The 25,320-nt window shown below is 33.6% G+C and overlaps 1 protein-coding gene across 2 annotated transcripts in view; it reads left to right on the top strand.

Moving 5' to 3' along the window:
* The window catches only part of MIPOL1 (mirror-image polydactyly 1), a 298,374-nt gene that overhangs the window by 71,834 nt on the left and 201,220 nt on the right, over nucleotides 1-25,320 (top strand). For both annotated transcript variants that reach the window (XM_040256732.1, XM_040256731.1), the window contains 4 exons: nucleotides 3,048-3,279; nucleotides 4,972-5,104; nucleotides 6,355-6,460; nucleotides 20,559-20,688. In XM_040256732.1, coding sequence (XP_040112666.1) covers nucleotides 3,048-3,279; nucleotides 4,972-5,104; nucleotides 6,355-6,460; nucleotides 20,559-20,688 — 601 coding nt within the window. The remainder of the gene's footprint in view (nucleotides 1-3,047; nucleotides 3,280-4,971; nucleotides 5,105-6,354; nucleotides 6,461-20,558; nucleotides 20,689-25,320) is intronic.

Here is a 25,320-nt window from a genome sequence, read left to right as displayed (position 1 = left end):
TGGAGTTTCAGCTTTAGCATCATTCCTTCCAAAGAAATCCCCGGGTTGATCTCTTTCAGAATGGACTGCTTGGATCTCCTTACAGTCCAAGGGATTCTCAAGAGTCTTCTCCAACACCACAATTCAAAAGCATCAATTCTTCGGCACTCAGCCTTCTTCACAGTCCAACTCTCACATCCATACATGACTACTGGCAAAACCATAGCTTTGACTAGACGGACCTTAGTCGGCAAAGTAATGTCTCTGCTTTTGAATATGCTATCTAGGTTGCTCATAACTTTTCTTCCAAGGAGTAAGCATCTTTTAATTTCATGGCTGCGATCACCATCTGCAGTGAAATTGGAGCCCCCCCAAAAATAAAGTCTGACACTGTTTCCACTGTTTCCCCATCTATTTCCCATGAAGTGATGGGACCGGATGCCATGATCTTCGTTTTCTGAATGTTGAGCTTTAAGCCAACTTTTTCGCTCTCCTCTTTTACTTTCATCAAGAGGCTTTTTAGCTCCTCTTCACTTTCTGCCATAAGGGTGGTGTCATCTGCATATCTGAGGTGATTGATATTTCTCTCGGCAATCTTGATTCCAGCTTGTGTTTCTTCCAGTCCAGCATTTCTAGTGATGTACTCTGCATATAAGTTAAATAAGCAGGGTGACAATATACAGCCTTGATGTACTCCTTTTCCTATTTGCAACCAGTCTGTTGTTCCATGTCCAGTTCTAACTGTTACTTCCTGGCCTGCATACAGATTTCTCAAGAGGCAGGTTAGGTGGTCTGGTATTCCCATCTCTTTCAGAATTTTGCAGTTCGTTGTGATCCACACAGTCAAAGGCTTTGGCATAGTCAATAAATAAAACCTTTTATTACAGAACAAGATTAGAAACATCCAGAAATAGAGCCAAATCACATAGTATGAATTCTTCAAAAGTATTAAACATTTAGAATTAAAATCCAGAAGTGCGTTAGAACTTTATGAATCTATTTTGGCAATACTTCAAGAGTTAATGATTACTTGGATCCAGGAGTGATCAGTAAAGAACCCTCTTATTGGCAAGGTTCCATGTCTGCTCTCAGTTTGAAGAAGATAACACATTCACAGGTGAAAAGACCATGATTTACCAAGAGTTCAGGGATCACAAAATTTGACGTTAGTTAAGCTGAAGTGGGGGCTTCCCGGGTGGCACAGTGGTAAAGAAACCACCTGCCAGTGCAGGAGACGTGGGTTCAATCTCTGGAGTAGGAAATGACAACCTGCTCCAGTATTCTTGTCTGGAAAATTCTATGGACAGAGGATGCTGGTGGGCTGTAGTGAACGAGGTTGCAAGGAGTGAGTGCCTGTGTCCTCAGTGCATGACTGAGCCCACGAGAGAGAAGCTGAAGTAGGAAAGAGAGCTATAAATGTGGTAATGAGAAGCAGTATAGATGCCAGGGATGAGGTGAAGTCAGCACTCAGAGTCAGAAATAAACTAAATGAAGAGAGATGTTGCATTACATCCAGAAACACAGAGGTGAAAACATGAGACAAGTTGCAGATAACGGTATGTTTGTTCTCAAAAACAGGTCAGAGAGTCAAGACTTAAGATTCTGAAGCAATTGATAAGGCGTTGCCATGGGGCACGCAGAAACCTTGCGTGCTGCAATCCATGGGGTCGCAAAGAGTTGGACGCAACTGAGCGACTGAATGTCCAGGACTTGGAGTGTATAACTGGCTATACCTAATTTCAGCATATATATATATAAGCAAAGAATTTCTTTTGAAAGAATGAGTGCTTTGTGAGGGGTACCTTATTTATGTTTCTCTATTTTGTTTTTATTGTAAAACTACTCTTCTACCTCAAAAGGATTTTAAGTGTGACAAGTTAAAGAAGGCATCATAAACAAGCAGGTGCGATTCACCTGCTTTTTAAAATTGAAGAATTGTTTCTATTGGAAATAATAATGTACTAGTTTCAATCAGTATTCGTGGTCATTGATCTGATTTATTGGTTAAGAGAGTTTGTTTTGTTCACTTGTGTGTGTGTCATTTTCTCCCCGGAATTTCAGTATAAATCAGATATACACTGTTCCTTTGAATAGCTATTTAATAGTTACCGCTTGAGGTAACTAATTTTTATGAGATAGCCAAGCTTTTCAAAATATTCTCTAGTGTATTATACATATCTGATAAAAGGTAAGTTAAAAATAATTCTCCTTGTATTATTTCCCTTTTAATATTGATGTGCCAGACAGTAGGCCAAGTACTTTGTCTTCATTAATTCAGTTAATCCTTGGAGCAACTCAAGTAAGCAGTATTATGTTTCCACTTAAAAAAGTCTGAGGCATGGATGGGTAAAGTAACTTGCCCAAAGTTATGTGTCTGATAAAGACGGGATTCTAACTCAGTCTGATGCCAGAATGCCATGCACATTATCACTTCACTGTAATCAGTTAACTTACCATATCCTGTTTTTCAAATTCTAGGAAAAAAAAGTAATGTATAAAATAATATCCTAAATCAGTGGTTCCCAGCCTTGATTTTATACTAGAATCCTGTGATCACACCCAGGGATCTTGATTTAATTAGTATAAGGTGAACCTGAGCTTTAGGATTTTTAGGAACTCCTCAGCTGATGTAGACTTCCCTGCTGGCTAAGTGGGTAAAGAATTTGCCTGCAGTGCAGGAGACACAGGTTCAGTCCTTGGGTCAGGAAGATCTGCTGGAGAAGGGAATGGCAACCCACTCCAGTATTTCTTGCCTGGGAAATCCCATGGACAGAGGCTACAGTTCATAGGGTTGCGAAGAGTTGGACACGACTTAGTGGCTAAACAGACACACAGCTGATGTGCACTTAAAAGTTGTAAACCACCGTCCTACTCTGCTGTCTGACTGGAAATGGAAGCATTAATAGCAAGATCATCCTGTACATGTTTGTCTGATTATAATAGGAGTAAGGTTAGTAAATGCATGTTTAAAGCTACAAGACGACTTATTTACAGAAAAATACTCTTTTGATCTATTTAATATGTAATGATGTTTCAAATACCATGTTTTTATTTTGTTTTAAATGCAGACATAACCCATAGTTACCTTGAACAAGAGACTATAGGCAGAAATAAAAATACCCAGCCAGATGAGCAACTGCCTGTGAATTCTAAGGGAAGCATGCATCAAAAATCCAATGAATTAGTTAATGAAGCTACATATGAGAGCACGGAACTGCCAGAGCAGAGATCAAGGAATTTTCAACTCGTCAACCCTCATCCAGATGACGAGACAGCTTACTGCACTGCAGGAAAATCCAAGTGAGTGCTAGCAGCCTTACATTTAGAAAGTAAGAATTGGGAGAACTTTTCCTTCCTGTCTTCTTCCCTCTGTCCTTCCCTTTCTTTTTGATGTGGCCTAAATTTGATGTATGGTTAACTTATTAGAATTTGGGGTTTTCTGCTATTTTCATTATGTTAATATAATATGTCTAAATCACTGAGTGAAAAAGCACAGGGTGAGCTTAAATGAAGGTCATGAGGATTTTTCTTTGTTTTGTTTTTGTTTGTTTGGTCCTGAGGTTTTATATTTTGTTGAGTATTGTTTTAAGTGACCTTTCATTAAGGATCTGGAAATAACTATTACATTGATGAAAATGGTATATTTTTCATCAGAACCGTAACCTGACAGCTCCACAAAAAGACAAGCCCAAAGATGTGTTTTGCTTTTGGTCAGCACTGTTCTTCATTTAAATGAGTTTGACTTCTTTTAGAAGGGTCATCTACTCTTCTGTTTACATTCCATGATATTTTATATTTTGTAGTTTCTACCCATTCACTTTACCTACCTATTTTGTGAAGAGATTTGAATTTGTGACACCTGTGACTTTTGCCTATAAGAGTAAAATACTTTGATAATTAGTCATGTACTGTGAAGATATTACTACATTTAAAGATTCTCAATGACTATAATTATATTGAAATATAAATATTGTATTTTCAGTCTAGACAAAATCATATTTATAGACTACTTTGCAACAGAGTTTTATGTAGGAATACCTGTTTCTATTTACTTAAAAATTATGAAATAGGTATGCTAATGAATATTGATATATAATGAAGTAGATATATTAATATGTTCCACCCTCTTGGCAGTCAGTTACAGTCTGATGAAAGTGCAGATTGGAGTATATTTTGGGGGAGTAGGGATGAATGAAGAGGTGATAAACTTTATAACCACATAGGAAAGATAAATAGTAGAGACTGGGCTAAAGTCATCTACTTTTTCCTTCCCGTCCTTTATAGTTCTTGCTAACAAGTTAATTATTGTTCCCAAATAGTATACACATTGTAAAAAATTTATTTTGCTTACCCCTAAGTATTACAGGAATAGGTTTTCATTTTTAATATGCTGTGATTTTAATAATGAAAATATGTTATTCTGTCATTTATAATGAAAAATTATTTGTTGTTCCCAGTTTCAGAAAAGTAAGAATGTATCTGGAGTCCTGACCAAAAGTACAAATTGAATTAATATTCATAACCCCTTAAAAACTGAATTCTTTAATTGTACTGAACCATGCATCTCTATGGTGGTGGTGCTTTAGTCGCCAAGTTTTGTCCAACTCTTGCAACCCCACACACTAGTCCTCCAGGCTCCTCTGTCTGTGGGATTTCCCAGGCAAGAGTACTGCAGTGGTTTGGCATTTCCTTCTCCCTGGGATCTTCCTGACCCGGGGATCAAACCTGGGTCTCCTGCATGAATCTTTATAGTTATTACCAAATGTTTTTCACAGATTTAACTCTTCCTTGTGAAATTGGTATATTAGTACCTCTGTGAATTTGTGATGTTTATGCTTTTTCATCCATAGTATTTTCTTAAGAGAAATTTTAAATTAAGTAATTTTACATATTTATTGTCAAACTTGTTTCCCCTGTTTGAAGTATAAAATGTATAGATCCTGTAGAGTGGAAATTATGTGTATATTGTTTTAATAGTTTTCTTCATTACAGCATCATGGACCACAGAAATGATTTGCATTGCGAATGTATGAATCCTTGTCAGGTTACTTCAGATTTAAGTAAAGAGGAGACAATAGCATTGCTTCTAAAAGAATTGAACATTCTCAAAGCAAGCAATAAAAAGGTACAGTATAGAAAGTCTGATAATTGTAGAGCATATTTTTAGTTATTGACCTTCTAAGTTTGCTTTGTCACTCATCATAATTCAGTTTTATTGTGTACTTTAATCCTGTAACAGTAGCTTTATGCCGTTGCCATACCATGCCATTCAGGGTATGATTGAATTGAGACATGGGCTATGAAAAGCAATTTCTTTTGTTTCCCCCCTTGGTGGCTTGCAGTATCACTCGCTTTTTCATAATCTGTAGTACTTTGCATAGGTGCCTATAAAATTCAAGTTTTACTTCATTGGTTTCATGTTACTTTCTTAACTTTTTTTGTTTGTAGTATCTGTGCCCTGTATTTCACCTCAGTACTATATGTAAACTTTAAAGTAGCAAGGCTTGGAAATATTGTCATGTACCTTGTGTTATCTTATATTGCCATATTTTGTCCAATCTAATTTGTCATGTCACTTCTGACTCTTTTTCTAGTTACATTCCTTTGAGCTTTAAGTAATGTTATTAAATAATGTTCATTTTCTCTGCTTGCTGTTATTTTTTAACCTCTGTATACTTTTCTGATTCTAATATTCTATTTGTTTGACCTAATCAAACTGAAACATGATGTTAGGAGTGTCGATCATGTCTAATGGAAAACAACACAAACGACAAAAGCTGAGGGAGAAATTAAAAATAAAATATTTGGAAGGACTCCATATGAAAGCATGAGATATTTTCTGTACTTTCATCTAGCAGTTATTTATTGCATACCGATTATGAATCAGGTACCAGTGCCAATTTAAATGGAAGTTGATGGCATAGCATTCTCAAAGGGAGACTTGTATCAAATATTAAGATTATTATCTTAATTAATTTTGTTTGAAAATATTAGCATTACTAAGAGAAGCTGTAATTTGTGCTATCCTTTATTTTATTACAATGGTCCCTTCCAAGCCTTTTGCTTTAAGACAAGAATTTATCAGATTGTTTTTTGTCACAGTATATTTAATAATAATAATGTTCCTTCTTTAATTTCATTTGCCTATTAAGTATATATTAAAATGTTTTTATAATTTTTATGTCATTTCAGGTAATTATTATTTTGTAAATTATCTTAAAACCTTAAAGATCGTTTTTTCCCAAGAGTTACATATTCATCAAGTTAATATGTTATTCTATAAGGGTTTAGAGAAAGTAAAAATTAACATTGGGATTAATTACATTTGTACAAGAGATATATTCTAAGAATCCATGTGTTTTCAATGTTTTTTAGCTTCAAGAAAAACTGAGTAAAGAAGATAAAGAACACAGAGAACTGAAGCTTAAACTGGAACTCCAAGAAAAAGCAACAGAAGCTCAAATTGCTGAAAAGACAGCAGGTATTGCATATGAGTATTAACATATGGCATTAAAAATCATACGCAAATCTGTTATCTGATGTGGCTTGGTGAATACTAGCATGCTAACTTATTTGCCAAAGGAGGGAAAGCTCTGGCTCTTTTTTTTTTTTTTTTGGGCTGCTTAGAAAATAGGTGGCTTTAACATCCTGGTACTGGTATTAGTGAGAGCTTTACCTGTATTCATACTGATTTGGGCATTAAATGCATTGTTAACACCATGTCAATCCAATCACAAAAAGGTTGTTTGTTTTGTTGGAAGGGCCTGAACAAACAAGGGGAAATAATGATTACCAGTGCCTCTGCCTTTCATCCCAGCAGTTCAGATACCACTTACTGTTTTAGCTCGTTGAGAGGAAATACTTCTTGGTATGAAGATAGTCATATATTCATTGCCAGTGGAAACCTACATTTGATTCAAAAATCTGTTTTGTGAAGTTAATTTTCATCTGATGACATGGATGATGATGAAGATAATGTCTTCCCTGAAAAGATTAAAGTAAAGGATTGCCTGAGTTTAAGATTATAAATGACTGCCTAAAATATGTTTTGGAGTCTATGTTCATTCACAAGTCTTTGTAAGGAGAAAATTTTTAAAATGTATCTGTGATGTGTTACGGATATGGTCAGTTATCTCGGATGGATTCTTTCTCTTGTTTTCTCTCCTTCCCTAAATCACTTTATAAATCACTTAATCTGGTTGCCTTATATGAAAGAATTCTGGTATTTTAGGTATAATATGTCTTCAAAACAGGTATAATTAACAGGTATAATATGTCTTCAAAACATTACTGTGCAAAGTAGAACATCACTAAGAAAATATAACAAAGATGATGAGAAATAAATATTCCAGCCAAATACAAGATATTTGTTTTTTGATTAATGTTAAACTAATATGAATTTTTTGTTTCTTTTTTAGTGGGGAAATATGGAAGTAATGTATTTTAAGGAAAGTTGACAGTATGTTAAAATGGGTAGTTCAAATATAAATTTAGAACACTTAAGTTTTTGGCTTTTTATAATCAAATATGTGTACTAATTGCTGGAATGGTATTATAAGAAGTACATCTGTTTTTAGTGTTTGCATTATAATTTAAGTTTGTGTATGTCTTTCAGATATAATTTATTAAGGTTTAGGCCATTGTGATTTATTGAAAATCATGAATTAATATGTCTACATAGCTCATTTATCTCTTGGAGGGGAAAACTGATTAAGCATTAATATTCACTCTTTAAACTTTTGTATAGTATAGCTAATCATATACTTTAAATATTTATTTATTGGTATATATTTAAGGGTTCCCTATGACAAACAGTATGAATCATGCCTGCATAAGATGGAAAGAATTTGATTGCTTTATCATTCTTGTTAATCAAATTTTCTCATTAATGACAAAATACTTTAATGTTGAATGTTTGAAAGATGTTTAGTATATTTCTATAATGTCCTAAGTTGATGACAATGAAAGTGCTATATAGTTTCTCTGGAGCTAATACTGTTTTAAATCAAAATATTCTATATTAAAAGAATTCTAAAACATCTGGACATTGAAAATTGAAAATAGGATACAAAAATGTACATCTATAGTTTTATTCAAATAAAATTATAATTAAAATATGTGATATTCTCAGGAAATAGCCATTTTCTTTAAGTATATGATTTGTAAATATTTATATAAATAAGAATATTTGTATCAGTATTAGTTATGATAACAATAAATTCAGGTACATTTATGTTATGAGACATCATGCAATAATTTAAAACCATTTATGAAGAATATTTAATGATATGAGAAAAACTTTATGACTCAAAGTTAAATGAAAATTAGGGGGAAGCTGTATTCTTGATATAATTTTTGTTAAAAAATTGTATGTACATATATGTAATATAAAATTAGAGTCAAATTTTGGTTTGGTGAATGGATGTGAAAGTGCTTCAGTTACCAGTTTTCTGCCTTTTCAGGTTTTTTGCAGTGAGTATGGATTAGATTTAGTATTAGAAATAGTAAATGTTACTTTTAAAAGATGTGATTTTTTTTGTTGTTTTTACTTGTTCTCTAATCTTAAAATCATTCCTGCGATAGGTTTGACACATAAAGATTATATAAACCAAAATTCTATGAAGTCCATGTAATGGCTTTGATCAAATCTTGCCATTTTACCTATGCTGTTTTTCTTGTCTTTCTGATTTTCCCCTTATTTATTTTTTTGTCTCTATTATGTAATTTATATGTATTCATCTTATCTCCCCCAGTTGATTGTATAATTCATAAGAATAAGGATCTTGTATAATCAAAACTATATAAAAACAAACGTTCCCAGTACTCTGTGAGACAGATTGAAGCAATGGGAAGACTATAAGCTTTGAAATCAGATGGACTAAGGTTCAAATCACAGCTTTGACCCTTAATACCAACCATGTGCCTTTGGGCAAGTTACTTATTAGCCTCTCCCGGTTTACTTTTTCCCATGTCAGATGTAAATATTAACTAATTTACCAGATTATTTTAAGGATTAGAGATAATGTATAGAAGCACCTAGGGTATAACTGGTACTCAGTAAATTGTAGCTAATATTAATATTTGGTTACTATTATCTTTATGAAATTCTTAAACCTTTGATAATGTCAGAAGTCATGATAATATTTTTATTCTGTTTAGCTTTCAGTTAGAATTTATAGTTTACTGTTAATAGATTTTAAGAGGTAAATAAAGAGAAAATTGAAAGAAGAAGGTTTGGAAACCAGGATTGGATGATGAGAAAAATTCCTGAAAAATATATTATCACTAATACATTTTACTTAAATATGGATCTGATGAAATAGGATGCACAAGGTTTGGGTTTTAATCTGATATGTACTTATGGTAAACCTTCATGTAGACTGTTGCTGTTTCCTTTGCTTCTCTGTTAGTTTTTAATGTGAATAATGTACTATCATTGTAAAGTGATTTCATGAGTTTGAAATGCAATTGTATCCTGTATCTTGATAAAATCTCAAATGGTTGACTCTTTCCCTTCCCCTTCTTTTTTGACGTTGGCAGCAGCAGCATCACCACCATTGAAACTTTTCGTAGGCATTTAATTGGAACTATGCTGACTTCCTTAAAAGTTAAACAAGAAATATTTATTGAAGGGTTTGTATATACTAGACACTGTGCTAGGCACTAAACATGCATCAGCAAATAAGACAGGTTTGGTATTTCAGACATGTCTTTTTGTTTGCAGTCACTTCTTATTCATAATACGTCATTGTAGTTGATGGTGGCAAATGCTTACTTAGACTTTGGATTCAGACCTTTGTTCTAATCTTTTTACTACTTATCATGTGTAAGTGACAGCCTCACTAAGATTTGGTTAAAACCTACTTAATAGGTTGCTGTGACATTTAAGTGAAATAATGTTTATGAAGTAGTTAACCCATTAGAAAGCACTCAATAAGTGGTAATTATGATGATAAGGAGATGATATTAGCATCTTGTTTCCTTAAGACTTCTCGATCTAATAGGGGGCATATCAAGTGTAGCTAATATAAATATTTCATAGTTACTTATATATAGTTTTGTTTTTTATATTCCTTGTTAAAAATATATATTTTATTTACTTCATCTTATCCACATAGATTTTTGTTTGCCCTGACTTTTCAGAATTAACTCTGTCTGGAAAGTTTGAAAATAGGAAAAATTTTTAAATCTCTACCAAAAAGAAAATAAAGGAAAATACATGCTACATAGGTCTTACTGTGTTTTAATTCATTAAATTATACTTGTGAATAATATGTTGTAAATTATTGGCATGTATGACCTTCAGATACTAGGAGATATTTCAGAGAAGCACAACTGAAACATTGTCCTTTAAGTAAGTATCTTTTCTTATCTAAATAAAAGTGATTAAATCACAAACACTTCAAAATTTCATTTACTTAAATTGAGTGTGACAGAGATAGTACTGTATTACCTTATTTGCATCCATTTAATTTAATGTCTCTTAGGTGAGTGATGTTATAACTTTAAAAAATAATTTGTTAATAAACCTTTCATTTTTCTGGAACAATCTCAGTGGACATTTTTTAGTGTTTAATGTCTTAATTTTTATTAATCTATTGCATTTATAATGTACAGATGATGTGTGAATTTTTGCACAAAGAATATTGATTTAGTTTTTTTAAGTTCTTTTTTGTGATATTTAGAACATTTATATTTCTTTAAAAGCCTTATTTTTCTATTTCTTAGACCCTGTCTTTAGAGTCTCTCCTCTATATGTTATTTTTCTTTCTTGCATGTCATCCATTAAAGATTAGCTGTGGAAGGTTGGAGCATGGAGAGATTATGAATGACAGAACAACTGCTGTAGAATAATAATCAGTTTTTGGTATTTAATGCTGTTTGACTTTTGCAGACACATTTCTTATTAACCTTTGGTACAAAAAGAAATCCAGGTTCCTGATATCTCATGGAGAAGATGAATTTGAGATCCTCTTCCAATTAAACTGAAATAAGGCCAATATTGGGTTTTAGCCAAAAGAACTCCTTAGTTTCTTATATAAATCTATCTATTTCTTAGTTACATGTTATATATAATTCGGTGGTTACGAAGTTTGCTTAGTTAGCATACCATACTGATTCTGCAAGCATTTAATCCACCTTTTCTTGGTAAACAAATTCTTCTCTGTGCATCCAAATTTAGACTGCTAGTAAAAACAATTAAGTCTTTCTTATTACAGAGAATTTTCAATTATTTTTGGTAGAGACAAAATAAGTTTATTGTCCAAAGCATCAGAACACAGAATCCCTGAAATATGTAACTTATGTTTTTCTAGTCAGATTAATAGATAAATGTTAAAAGTATAAAATATCATCTACTGTTGTAGCAAATATATTAAGATACCCAACTAATTAACACATAAAAGTAAAAATTGTTGTAATAAAATATGTACATTGTTCTCTTGTAAAAAAATTATTTGTTACTATATACCGTATCTCTGATGATGCTGATTCATATAATGATTAAGAAGAACAAGAGTCATTTAGTTTGGTATATCAGAAGAACAGAAAATAACAAACTATTACTTTTAAGAAATAATACACATTGGAATTCCATTTCTCTGTATATATAATGGGCATTGGACTTCCCAGGTGGCACTAGTGGTAAAGAACCCGCTTGCCAATGCAGGAGATGAAAGAGGTTCAGGTTCAATCCCTGGGTCAGGAAGATCCCTGGAGGAAGGCATGACAACCCACTCCAGTATTTTTGCCTGGAGAATCTCATGAACAGAGGAGCCTGGCAGTCTCCACGCCATAGGTTCACAAAGAGTTGGACACGACTAAAGGAACTTAGCATGCACGTGTGCATAATGGGCATTAATAAAATATGCTAGCCTTTAATCTAAAACCTAAATGCTGTAACAGTATTAATATAATGATACACCACATATATCTCTGTTGCATGTTTATTAATTTGGAAGAAAAAAGGATTTCAAGAATATGGCTAGTTATTTCAGATTAAAACAAAAAGGTCCATACCTGTGAAATGCAGCAAGTAGAAATATTGATAGAATGCAAATTATATTACTATCTTTGGCTGTAGAATCCTTTGAGTATTAAAATTGTAATGAGTGCTAGGTCAAATAATGCTTACAGGTAGAGTATGGCCAATTTTATAACCTCCCTCCCTAGAAAAGTTTGTATTTTTCTGGAAACAACAAAATGAACATGAGAAAACAAAAACCATTATACATAACAATAACCAACAATTGGGAATATTTTACTAGGTATGGCATGCTATGGACTTTAGCATGATATCAAGCATTTGAGAGCTTATCATGCAATTTGGGTATTTAAAATAAAAATAACAAAAGACTTCTCAAAAAATGATTCCTGACTTTTTCCATATGTTTAATTAATTCTAAAGAGGAAAATGTTTAGGTAACAATTATATTTCACAGAATTTTCCCATTGGTATCTATTAAAATTTAAAGTGTATATTCTGTGCAGAAAATAGGTTAAATACCCCTTAAAATTATATTTCAAAAGTGCATAAAATAATTGATTTTAATACTTCAGAGATAAGCTTATCTCTTTCACAGTAAAAATTGTAGCTAATATCAGATATATTGAAGGTTTGAATGTAAAGATCACATTTTTAGGAAGTGTTTTATATAGTCTTTGCATTATTTTTACTAAGTACATGTATGAAATGATGGCAGGTTTTGCCAGAAAGTTGCTGTTTTATAGTTTTGCTCCTTAGTATTTTGTATAATTTTCTAATTAATCTTTGGCAGTTTCTCTACTCTTAGAAAGTATAAATTTATAGCAAGTTTACAGAGGAAAATTTTAAAACATAGTAAAAAGCTTAAAAAGCTGATTTTTAATGTAATAATCATACTTCTAGGAATTTTCCTAACTCATTGTCTGTGTACATACATAAAGATTTGTGTAGAAAGATGTTCATTACAGTGTTGTTCATATACTGAATAATTGGAAATGGCTAAAATCTTATTTTAGGAGCATCCTGGTTCAGTCAAATCTGTCATGTCCCTATGATAAAAGTCTATTCTGTTCTATTTTATACCTTTGACGAATACTAAATAATTTGAAAACATGTTCTATTTATCTTAAATATACACAGAAAGTTACAAAACTATGCAAAATATTTCTGTCTCCACATTTTTACAGTGAGTGTGTATTATTTTTCAATCAAAAAAGGTTATTTAGAGAATAATCATGTAAAATGTTGAACATTTATTCCAGTTTTAGAAAAATAATATTCTGGTTTACTAAAGAAGTTCTGAAGAAATAAGTTGAATTCAGCAATGTAATGCCAAGAACAGAACCACCAAACTACTTGAAGTATGTTGGTTAGTTCCCTACTGGTGTGTGGTATTTACCACCTGTGTTTAATTTACAATAAACAACTTATGCCAAGAAAGAGAAGTTATAGATTTTAAGGAAATTAAGACATAGTGTAATATTTGTGGTTCTGCAATGTATACATATTGTAATTTCATAAAACATTAAATATTATTTGCAAGGAATTCATTTAACCACATGTAAAGCAATAATGAAAAATATTCATATAATATGAAATTTGGTAATCTTTAACCAAACTGTTACCTATATTTATTGCTTAGAATTTTGGAATTTGAATTATAATCGGTGATTATTTTATATGTTTCAGATTCAAATCCTAATGATTTCTTCTTCCCTCTTGGCAGTTCAGCCTTTTCTATTTAAATAACTACCTTGAGGATGTTAAATGGATTCTTTTTCTTGGGAAATGTCTGTCTTCCAAATTATGTTATTTAGAGAATTATGATTTCATGTTTAAACTAGAATGTTTTCCAATAAACCATCTTACTTCTACTGTATTTTAAAAGTAGTTTGAGAAGTGTAGAATATGGGTTTGTCAATAGACTTGGGTTCTACTAAGAAAATATGTACTCTGTCTTGACTCAATAAACTCATACTTAGTATGGTTCAGCTTCTTCATATTTACTTTTGCTCATATTAGAAAACAATTAGCTTACTAAACAAATTTGAGTATTTGGGGGTGGGGACTGGGGTGATCCTCTCTGAATCTTTCTCATTTGACTAAGAATTATAGGATATTTGATAACCATGTTTAAAAATGGAGATATCCAAATATTATTGTAAACACCCAATGATTTGTTTTACCTACAATACAAGTATTTTACTTGGTTGGCTTACATAGTAGCTAATAATATTTGTTAATGTAATTTAACTGCTGTGAACCTTTACTGAACAAATATTGAAATTTATTCAAGTCAAAGAAAGAGAATCTCTAATGACTTTTGTTAAAGCTTCTATTTAATAGTTAAGGAGAAAAGTTTGTATGACATACGAGATGCAATTAACAGTAGATTTTACATTTAATAAAAAGAAAGAAGCATACGTATTTGCTTTATTCATTCCATCATAATTTGCATTAGAGCTGTGGGTGTTTAATGAGCAAATTCCAACTAAAATGCTATATTGATTTTCTAGTGAACTTTGTAATAGTCATCTACCTTGGAAAAGCTCTGTGTTTACAATTAAGTTTTCTTTACTAAAAATGTTTGAGAGTTGCATATTGATTCTTTAAAAGTATGAATTCTAGAAAAAGAATCAGGTTTTTCATAATCAACATATTTCATATACAATCTAGTATAGTTGTTGAAATTATCATTTTGTAATACTTTACTTTTGGAAAACTTTTCATAACATTTATAAAATGCATAATCAGATTGTGTGTGTGTGTGTGTGTGTGTTTTATGGTATTTAAAATTTTAACCTTAGAATATTCCTTTAAATGCACATATTATTAATATATTTAGAATTGATACAGCATTATAGAAGGAAAAGTTTTCTCTTTATCATATAGGACCAAATAAACTCTTGATGTAAAGCATTTATCCTTAAGCATAGAGATAGTGAAAGTCACTCAGTCGTGTCCGACTCTTTGCGACCTCATGGACTATACAGTCCATGGAATTCTCCAGGCCAGAATACTGGAGTGGGTAGCCTTTCCCTTCTCTAGGGGATCTTCCCAACCCAGGGATCGAACCCAGGTCTCCTGCATTGCAGGCAGATTCTCTACCAGATGAGCCACAAGGGAAGCCCAATAATATATTAAGTGTGCTGTTTACATAAAGTAGAATTAAGCCACTGAAATAATGTTCTAATGGCACAGTAAGTTGGCAATTGCTGAGGCAAGCCATAAATATCAGGAAGTAAACTAAAGACAGGTGGGCTTGAAAGAATTCTGATGTTCATAAGGCAACCAAGTATGTTAAGTAAGTCTGCAGATGCTGAATATAAATTTAATATTTGGGAACTCTGGGGTTTTCATATTGTCATTTAGTCACATGTCTGACTCTTATGACCCCTTGGACTGTAGTCCGTCAGGCTTCTCTGTCCATGGGATTTCCCAGGCAAGCCTACTGGAGTGGGTTGCCATTTCCTTCTCCAAACTAGACATTAAAAGCCCTTAATAGTCACAGCCTTACCTTTTCAATCAAGTGTTATTGTATATAAAGTAGAACACAGCTTACACTAAATGTCACTTTATAAAAGATCTCATCACACTACACAGAAGTGATAGAAGCCTGTGGCATTAAAAATTGAGTAAATAGTGCTTTGGGACTTTCCAGGTGGAGCTAAGTAGTAAAGAACCCACTTGCCACTGCAGGAGACATAAGAGGTTCAATCCTTGCATCAGGAAGATCCCCTGGAGGAGGGCATGGCAGCCTGCTCCAGTATTCTTGCTGGAGAATCCCATGGACTGAGGAGCCTGGAGGGCTACAGTCTATAGCATGGCAAAGAGTTGGACACAACTGAAGTGACTTCACACACACTAATTGTGTTTTGACCTTTTGATATGCCAGAATATTGCAGGGCAATAAAACATACATGTTAATTGGTACCTAGGTCACTGTTTAGCGTCATTTTATTCATCTTATCTGACCCACAAATTAGAAGTATTTTATAATGTAAAAATTTAAAAATATCTAGAGTACCATATTTTGTACAAATGTGTCTTTATAGTATACTGTATAATATAGAATGTGTTCTGAATAAAATCTTACTCAATTCCCATTTGTACTTTTTCCATATTAATGAAAAAGCCTAAAAAGTAAGAAATTTTGAAATGATTATAGATAGCAATGATCCAAATTAATCAAAATCACATTTTTAATGTGTCTAGAAATGAAGCTAAATTGTGAGACTGTGGGGTGAAGGTGTGGCATGGAAATAATGTTTGTTGAGAATCCACTTTATATGACCAAGAGCTTTTATATATCATCTCATTTAATTTTCCCTAATAACCATAAATGATGGTATTCATTTTATACACCTGAACTGTGACTAAAATAATTTAAGAAATATGAAAAAAACCAAATTGCCTAACTTTATGGTGATAACAACTTGGATCTGAATCAAAGCCCATATTCTTCATAATATCTCATAATTTTCTCTAATCCTTTTCTAGGGTTGTATACAACTAACTGGAGATTGTATACAACTAACTGGAGATTGTATACAACTAACGGGAAAATAAAACTCACTATTGTGTACTACATTATAGGCAAAAGTTTCTTTCAAAATAGCGTGATGAATTGATGCATACACACAGAATAGTATGGCCACAAGCAAGCACTTAACAGTAATGATATAGACAAAAAATATATTAAAATTGTACTCGGAAGAGGTAGATCTTCCAAAAGCTATGTTTATAGCAAGAATTTCTTAACTTTATCTAAACTGTTGTTTAAAAGCATTTGATTTTATGCATGTGAATATCCAATTGTTCTAGCACAGTTTGTTATGTAGTTTGCTTATCCATTCATCTGTTACTAGAAGTCTGGGGTGTTTCTGAGTTTTTACTATTGTAAATAAAAATGCCATGAATATTTGTGTTTAAGTCTTTGCATGCAGATAATCTTTAATTTTTTTTTGGATAAATACTTTTGATTGGAGTAGCTGAATCTTATGGTGGGTATAAGAAACTACAAAATGTGATTATACTATCTTACATTCTACCATAAGTGTATAAGTAGTCCAGGTGCTTTTTTGTTTTTTACATCCTTGCCAACATCTTTTATCAGTCTTTCCTATAAGTCATCGTAATAAGCTTGTAAGTTGACCCTTGAACAAAACCGATTTAAACTCCACAGGCCGCCTATACGTGTAATTTTTTTCCAATAAATACACACTGCAGTACTGCGTGATCTATGGTTCTGCATGGATACAGAGGACCAACTGTAAAGTTACACAGATATTTGTCTAAAGTAGTTAGGGGGAGGGTACCTCTAACTTCCATGTTGTTCAAGGGTCAACTGTCTATGATGGCTATCTCATAGTTTTAATTTACATTTCTCTAATGACTGAACATGTTGAACACCTTTTCTTGTGCCTGTTACCATCAGTATATCTGATAAAAAGTCTTCAAGTTTTTTTTCCCCAATTTTAATTGTTTCTTTTCCTTGTTATTGAACTTTGACAGTTTTTAAAATTACATTCTAGATGCAAGTCTTTTATCAGATACGTACTTTGCAGTTATTTTCTTCCAGTCTGTGGCTTGTCTCTTTTTTTTCCCCCTTATCAGCATCTTTGAAGATTGGAAATTCGTAATTGAATTAAATTGCATCATTTCTTTTTAGATTTCACATATAAAGGATAAGGTATAGGTTTAATGTGCTAGTTGTATTTTTATAACATACATTACAATGACACATAACTATTAAAAATGTATTTCACGTGCTATATTTTGTGAATTACTGACGTAGAAGGAATATAATGGTAGAGGATGCAGGAAGGTAGGCTAGAACTAGACTCCAGTTTTCCTTAAATGTTGGACTAAGACTCCCCTTCCCCCTTGGAATCGATGTGGCAGCAGGAAGGAAAAGAGTAACCTGTTTTCCTCAGAGTTTTATGAAGATTATCTTTTGATAGATGGAGGGGTACCTTAGTGAAGTCACCTGTCCTATTTTTCTCTCCTTGAAAATTTGGTACGTGCTTAACTTTTTGTTATGAATTGAATCAGTTTTCTTTCTCTTTAATGTTGCCCTTGCCTTAATTCAGGATTTCATTATTTCTCACCTGGACTCATAAAATCTAGTGTTGGATTAAGGGGCATGTACAATCTAACAGCTTTTCTCTGATTGCTGTTTCAGACACTCTGAATGCTAATCTCTGGGTGTTTCCTCTAAAACACAGATCTGATCAATTTGTGCCTATTTTTCTAGAAGTCATTTATTTAGGGTCGCATATTTATTTCTGGGTAGCTTTAAATTTCAGGGAAAGGGTTATTCTTGTGGGTTATTGATGTGAATTCTTGCATAGATCACTCCTTTGTCTCTCTACTGGAATCTGCTTTCATGTTTGCCCCAACTATGAACAATTTCTCACCCAGAAGCCAGAATTCCTTTTTAAACATATATGTGAGTCTGTGATTTGCTTGCTCATAAACCTCCATTGCTACCGTCATATTTTGTTGTTTAGTCTCTAAGTCATGTCTGATGCTTTGTAACAGATCTGAATTCCCTGCTATGACTTACAGTGTGATCCCCAAGAACTCTCACCCTCTCTCACTGTGCTCCAGTCATATTAATGTTGTTTTACCAATATTCTAGGGCCTTAGTCGCAGTTTTTCTTCAACTTCATCTACTTTCAAATATAAATATGGTTTTCTTCCTTTTTTTGGATGTACTGAAATGTCACTTACTTAAAAAGATCTTTTCTGACCACTCTTTCTAAAATAGTCTACTCTAATCCACATGTACCAAATCACTCTCTTTTCTATGTATTTTCCTTAAAAGCAATATGTCTCCATACCTCCCTATCTAATTTTTGGTCTGTTTTTCTCACTATTGTCTGTTTTCCTGTAATGGAATGTATACTGCCAGGTGATACGGACTTCTAGGACCACTATATTCATATTCCTTAAAACTGGATTGATGACTGCCACAGGAACTATATAAATATTTGATGAATTAATTAATTTATTGAATATTTATCTTGCCTCAGGCTCAGCTTCTTAGAAATGATCGTGCCTTTTGTTTTACCATTGCATGTTCCATTTTACAATATAGTTGATTTTTTCCTCAGGGTTTCTTTTTTACTGCTTATATTTTAAGTAATATAAAAGTAACTATCTTGATTAAAAGTATATTAATCTATGATGAATCTTGGTACAAAACTCAGTATTCTGTGACCTAAAGGAATGTTTCAAATGTCTTTCCTAAGTTTATTTTGTGGTTTGACAGTAAAAATAAATGTGCTTCAATGATGTAAGTATTTGAGCCCCTTTCTAAAATTGCGGTGATATTTTAAGTTATGTAAGATTTCAAGTAGAAATTCAGTTTGAGAAATGACAATTTCAGATAACGTATAAGCTCCTTCGATACTGCTGCAGAAATTTAAATGAAGTCATTTGCATTGTAATCAATATAAATGGTGACTCTGGAGATGTGCCATGCTAAACTAGTGTGCACCCATGTCCTCGCCTCTTTCCTCTTCTTTCATCATCTTACTGAGGTAACTACTGTCCTGAACTTGGTGTTTATCATTTTCATGTTCATTTTAATATTTTTACTAATTCTGTCTATCCACAATAGTTAGATTTGCTTTATTTTGCAACTTCTGTATTTTTCAGATTTTCATTTTTGAGATTTGTCCATTTGTCTATAGTTAATTCATTTTAAATGCTGCCTTGTATTCAACTTTCAATGTATAGAAATTTATTCCTGCTCCAATTATTCTACATTAGGTTATTTGTGAGTTTTTGTTATTATATAATATTGAGATAAACATTTTTATACATGCTTCCTAAACATTTTTATACTTCTTTCCTTGTGCTCATGTGCAAGAATTTCTCATGTGCTTCATACCAAAGAGGAGATTCAGTTCAGTTCAGTTCAGTTCAGCTCAGTCCAGTCGCTCAGTCGTGTCTGACTCTTTGCAACCCCATGAGGAGATTAGCCAGGTTATAAATGAGGCACAGCTTAAGCATTGCCAGATTGCTCTTCAGATGGTTGTAGAAATATATATGCCTGTCTGCAATATATTTGAGTGTTTCTGTTATTTCACAACCTCAATATTTTTTATTATTTAATGTTTTAATTTTTTATTTTATGGGTATGAAGTGGTATCTCACTTTTGCAGTAGCTTTAAAAGAATGTTTACTCAAGTGGTTGCTGCTGCTGCTGCTGCTGCTAAGTCGCTTCAGTCGTGTCCGACTCTGTGCAACCCAATAGATGGCAGCCCACCAGGCTCCCCCGTCCCTGGGATTCTCCAGGCAAGAATACTGGAGTGGGTTGCCATTTCCTTCTCCAATGCACGAAAGTGAAAAGTGAAAGTGAAATCGCTCAGTCGTGTCGACTCTTAGAGATCCTATGGACTGCAGCCTACCAGGCTCCTCTGTCCATGGGATTTTCCAGACAAGAGTACTGGAGTGGGTTGCCATTGCCTTCTCAAGTGGTTAATTGATGGTAATTTAGTTGAATAAAAGAATTGTTTTATTTTTGCTGAAAGTGTGCATTTTCTTCTGTATTCTCTAATTAATTTTGAATTATGTATTTTGGTAGCTCTGGTTGAAGAGGTGTATCTTGCACAGAAAGAACGTGATGAAGCTATTATGTCTCGACTGCAGTTAGCCAATGAGGAGAGAGATGAAGCAATTGCACGAGCCAAGCATATGGAAATGTCTCTAAAATTGTACGTATGCTTGTAAAACCACGTATGACATCAGGAGCGTTTATAAAGTGCACGAATTATGGGATGGTTACATGTTCAAAAATGTTATAATTATAGTGGCAAATTCCATATCCCCAGTCTTTCTCTAGAACTTTGTCATGCTATTAGTTTTCAGTCACTAAACAGAGAGGCAGAGAGGGAGGAAGGAAGGGAAACATTCAGGAAAGTGACTTTCTTTCTTCACAGTGCTGTTGTTGATGTCCTCACTCTGCTTTCTTTTGTGACTCCTCTTTTCTTCCTCTCCTTCTTATTATCTCCTTCTTGATTTATTTCAGCTCTCTGGCTTCTTTTACTGCTTTCTGCTTGCTGTGCTCATTTATCGTCTCCAGTCCTTTTTACTTCTTTTAGTTGTGAGTCTTAAAACTTAATGACACCTGAAATAGGGTAGAGCCTGAGAATCTACATTTTTAGCAGGCAATCCAGGTGATTCTGATATAGATAAATACTGGACCACACTTAGAGAAACTTGGGTCAGGAAGATCCCTTGGAGAAGGGAATGGCTACCCACTCCAGTATTCTTGCCTGGAGAATCCCATGGACAGAGGAACCTATCAGGCCATAGTACATAGGGTCACAAAGAGTCAGACACAACCTAGCAACTAAACTTTCACTTTTTTAAAGAAACAATGCACTGGAAAGAAGTACTTCAACGTTAATGTGCACTCCAATCATGGGGGAATATTGTTAAAATGCAGATCCTTGATATGTAGGTATGGAGCAGGGCCTGAGATTCTGCCTTGTGCCAAGCTCCCAGATCATGCAAATGATGCTAATCTAAGAAGTCCACTTTGGGTAGAAAGGCCCTAGAGCATCTATAGACTATAATAATCTAGTGTTTTATGTTGACCCCTCTGTATATTTATTGAATGTTTCTTTTGCCCAGCGTTTTCTAGACTCTCTGAGGGATCACAGTCAAATACTAATTAAAACATGGTGGGAAGTTCCCTAGCAGTCCAGTGGTTAGGACTGTATGCTTCCACTGCAGGAGGCACATGTTTGATCCCTGGTTGGGGATCTAAGATCCCACAAGCCACATCGTGTGGACAAAAAAGCCAAAAAGGTACAAAAAAAGTGGTGGTTTATTTGAAAGCAAGCATTAAATAATTAATATTGCAGTGCTCAGGTTGTGACTAGATAGCATGATCTGGTTTTTGTTTATATTAAAGGCTTTTTTTGAAGGCTCATTCAAAAAGTAGATAGACTCATTATAAACATTAAATTCATTGACAAATAAAAATAAAGGAAAAAATATTAGCTAAATTCTACACTGCCTACTCCCAAAAAACTATCGTTTTATCAATAGGGAAACATTATTCCAAACATTTTTCTTTGCTTATATAAACTACTGTCTGGAAGGATAGATGGTTGATGATTGAATAGATGCTTGCCACATGCTAAGTTGCTAGAGTTGTATCCAACTCTTTGCAGCCCTTTGAACTGTAGCCTGTCTGGCTTGCTGTCCGTGTAATTCTCCAGGCAAGAATACTGGAGTGGGTTACCATTTCCTTCTTCAGAGGATCTTCCTGACCCAGGGATTGAACCTGAGTCTCCTGTGTCTCCTGCATCACAGGCAGATTCTTTACCACTGGGTGACCAGGGAAGCCCAATAGAATTGATTTGATAAAAATTAGTTCATTTTCTACATTCTGTTTTATATGAGAGGCATTATATTATCGAGGTGAAGAGCATAGATTCCACACCCAGTGACCTGTCTTTGAATTTTGACTCTTTGCTTCCTAGCTGTACAACCATGGACAAACTATTCAGTTTTTGGAACTACAAAATGTGGAAGTAGTGGCTATTTTTATATTGGTTGTTATGAGGACTAAATGATTTAGTAAGTATTGAAAAGTACTTGTAGCAGTTCTGTATAAATATTACTTGAATTTAAGAGTAATAATCAGTTGTGAAACTGAAGAAAATTTTGAACATGAGGAACTGTTTTCTCCCATAGATTGAACCCAGGTTTCCTGCATTGCAGGCAGATTCTTTACCATCTGAGACACCACGGAAGCCCCATTTTCTCTCAGTAAGATACATTAATTCCCTAAGGATCCTTTTAAATTTAAGAAAAGATACTGAAAAACATTAAAGTTTTAGAATCTCATCAGTATTTTTTATGTAGTGTTTTTCAGTTCAGTTCAGTTAGTCTCTCAGTATGTCCAGCTCTTTGTGACCCCATGAATCGCAGCACGCTAGGCCTCCCTGTCCATCACCAACTCCCGGAGTTCACTCAGACTCACGTCCATCGAGTCGGTGATGCCATCAGCCATCTCATCCTCGGTCGTCCCCTTCTCCTCCTGCCCCCAATCCCTCCCAGTATCAGAGTCTGTTCCAATGAGTCAACTCTTGGCATTAGGTGGCCAAAGTACTGGAGTTTCAACTTGAGCATCATTCCTTCCAAAGAAATCCCAGGGTTGATCTCCTTCAGAATGGGCTGGTTGGATCTCCTTGCAGTCCAAGGGATACTTCAAGAGTCTTCTCCAACACCACAGTTCAAAAGCATCAATTCTTCGGCACTCAGCTTTCTTCACAGTCCAACTCTCACATCCATACATGACCACAGGAAAAACCATAGCCTTGACTAGATGGACCTTTGTTGGTAAAGTAATGTCTCTGCTTTTGAATATGCTATCTAGGTTGATCATAACTTTTCTTCCAAGAAGTAAGCATCTTTTAATTTCATGGTTGCAGTCACCATCTGCAGTGATTTTGGAGCCCCCAAAATTAAAGTCTGACACTGTTTCCACAGTTTCCCCATCTATTTCCCATGGAGTGATGGGACCAGATGCCATGGTCTTCGTTTTCTGAATGTTGGGCTTTAAGCCAACTTTTTCACTCTCCTCTTGCACTTTCATCAAGAGGCTTTTTAGTTCCTCTTCACTTTCTGCCATAAGGGTGGTGTCACCTGCATATCTGAGGTTATTGATATTTCTCTCAGCAATCTTGATTCCAGCTTGTGTTTCTTCCAGCCCAGTGTTTCTCTGCATATAAGTTAAATAAGCAGGGTGACAATATACAGCCTTGACCTACTCCTCTTCCTATTTGCAACCAGTCTGTTGTTCCATGTCCAGTTCTAACCGTTGCTTCCTGACCTGCATATAGGTTTCTCAAGAGGCAGGTCATGTGGTCTGGTATTCCCATCTCTTTGAGAATTTTCCACAGTTTATTGTGATCCACACAGTTTTAGTTTTTTAGTTAAACAATATTATTTAACTCAGCTATGAAATAAATAATAATTTTAAACTCCTTTTTTTCTTTTTCTTTGTGAATTCTACTTTCCAAAATTTTATAAATTTACATTGGATACAATAGCCAAAGTGCTTCTCTGGGTTTAACCTTAATTTTATAGTTTAAAGAATTAATAATCATTGCTGAAACTTTTATCATACATGGCATTTTTACACCTGAGTTCTTTATTGTGGGAAATTCCTGGGAAACCAAATTTCATTTTCAAATAGTCTTTTAAGGAAAGGTTTATAAATACTTTATTCTAAACTTTGATATGCTCCAGACTGGCTGTTTATTATCCTTATATTCAAAGTGGTTATGAATAAAATTCTTGGCTCACGTATTTTTCATTCTAAACATTGTAAAAAATGTTACTGACTTTTCTGACATCAAATTTGTCTGAAAAGAAGTCTAGCGTTAATCATATTTCTTTTCCCCTCACTTAAAGGTAGTTTATTTTTTCCTGCCTGGATACCAGAAGGATTTTCCTTTATTCTTGAAGTAGAACAGCTTAATCAGGATGCTTGTGTTGATTATTATGTAATAATATTTTTAGAATCACAGCATGCCTTTCTAAAGACTATTTGATTCTTCCTTTATTTCAGGGAAATTTTAGATTTTTAAATTTTATTTTATTTTTGGTTTTCTATTTTATTTTTAAAATTTTTTTAATATAAATTTATTTATTTTAATTGGAGGCTAATTACTTTACAATATTGTATTGGTTTTGTGGTTTTCTATTTTAGAGACTTTGGTTATTATTATAGGCACTTTGGTCCTCATCTGTTATCAATTCAATAATTATTTTAATTCCTGTTTTTTTCTGTGCATTCAGTGTGACAGTCTCAAGCCTTTCTTGTATGTTAATACTTCCAGTTTTACAATCCCATTGGCTGTTCTTTCTACTTCATTTATTAAATATTTGTCTGTTTATTTATTCTCACTGTTTCCTCAGGCTTTCTTTTCTTTCTTTTTAAAATATATCAGTTTCAGGTCTGTCCTTCATTTTCAGTTTTCCTCTTCATCTGCTCTTTTGTTTTGGCATCTTCTCTTTGAAATTTGTTTTATTGACTTCCTGTTCTTACGCTTGTCTAGAATGCCAGCCATTACTAGGTCAACGTCTTTCTCTTGGTCAGTGTTATGTTTTATATTGTGATCTTTTATCTCATCTGCATGATACTTTGTCATGTTTTTGTGGTGAATTCCTAGCTGACTTGTCATTTCTCTTTTATCTTGCTCATACTTAGAATCATCAAGAAATTTTATCTGTTCTGATATGGTGCAAATGAATTTTCCTTGATAAATATTTCACATTATTTGACACCTGTTTGCCTTCTCCTCTGACTCTTGGCTAGGTATTGC

The sequence above is a fragment of the Oryx dammah genome, unplaced genomic scaffold (assembly GCF_014754425.2).
Source record: "Oryx dammah isolate SB20612 unplaced genomic scaffold, SCBI_Odam_1.1 HiC_scaffold_16, whole genome shotgun sequence".
Classification (NCBI taxonomy): domain Eukaryota; kingdom Metazoa; phylum Chordata; class Mammalia; order Artiodactyla; family Bovidae; genus Oryx; species Oryx dammah.
Note: the sequence above shows the minus strand (reverse complement) of the source record. Positions and strands in the feature narration are given on the sequence as shown.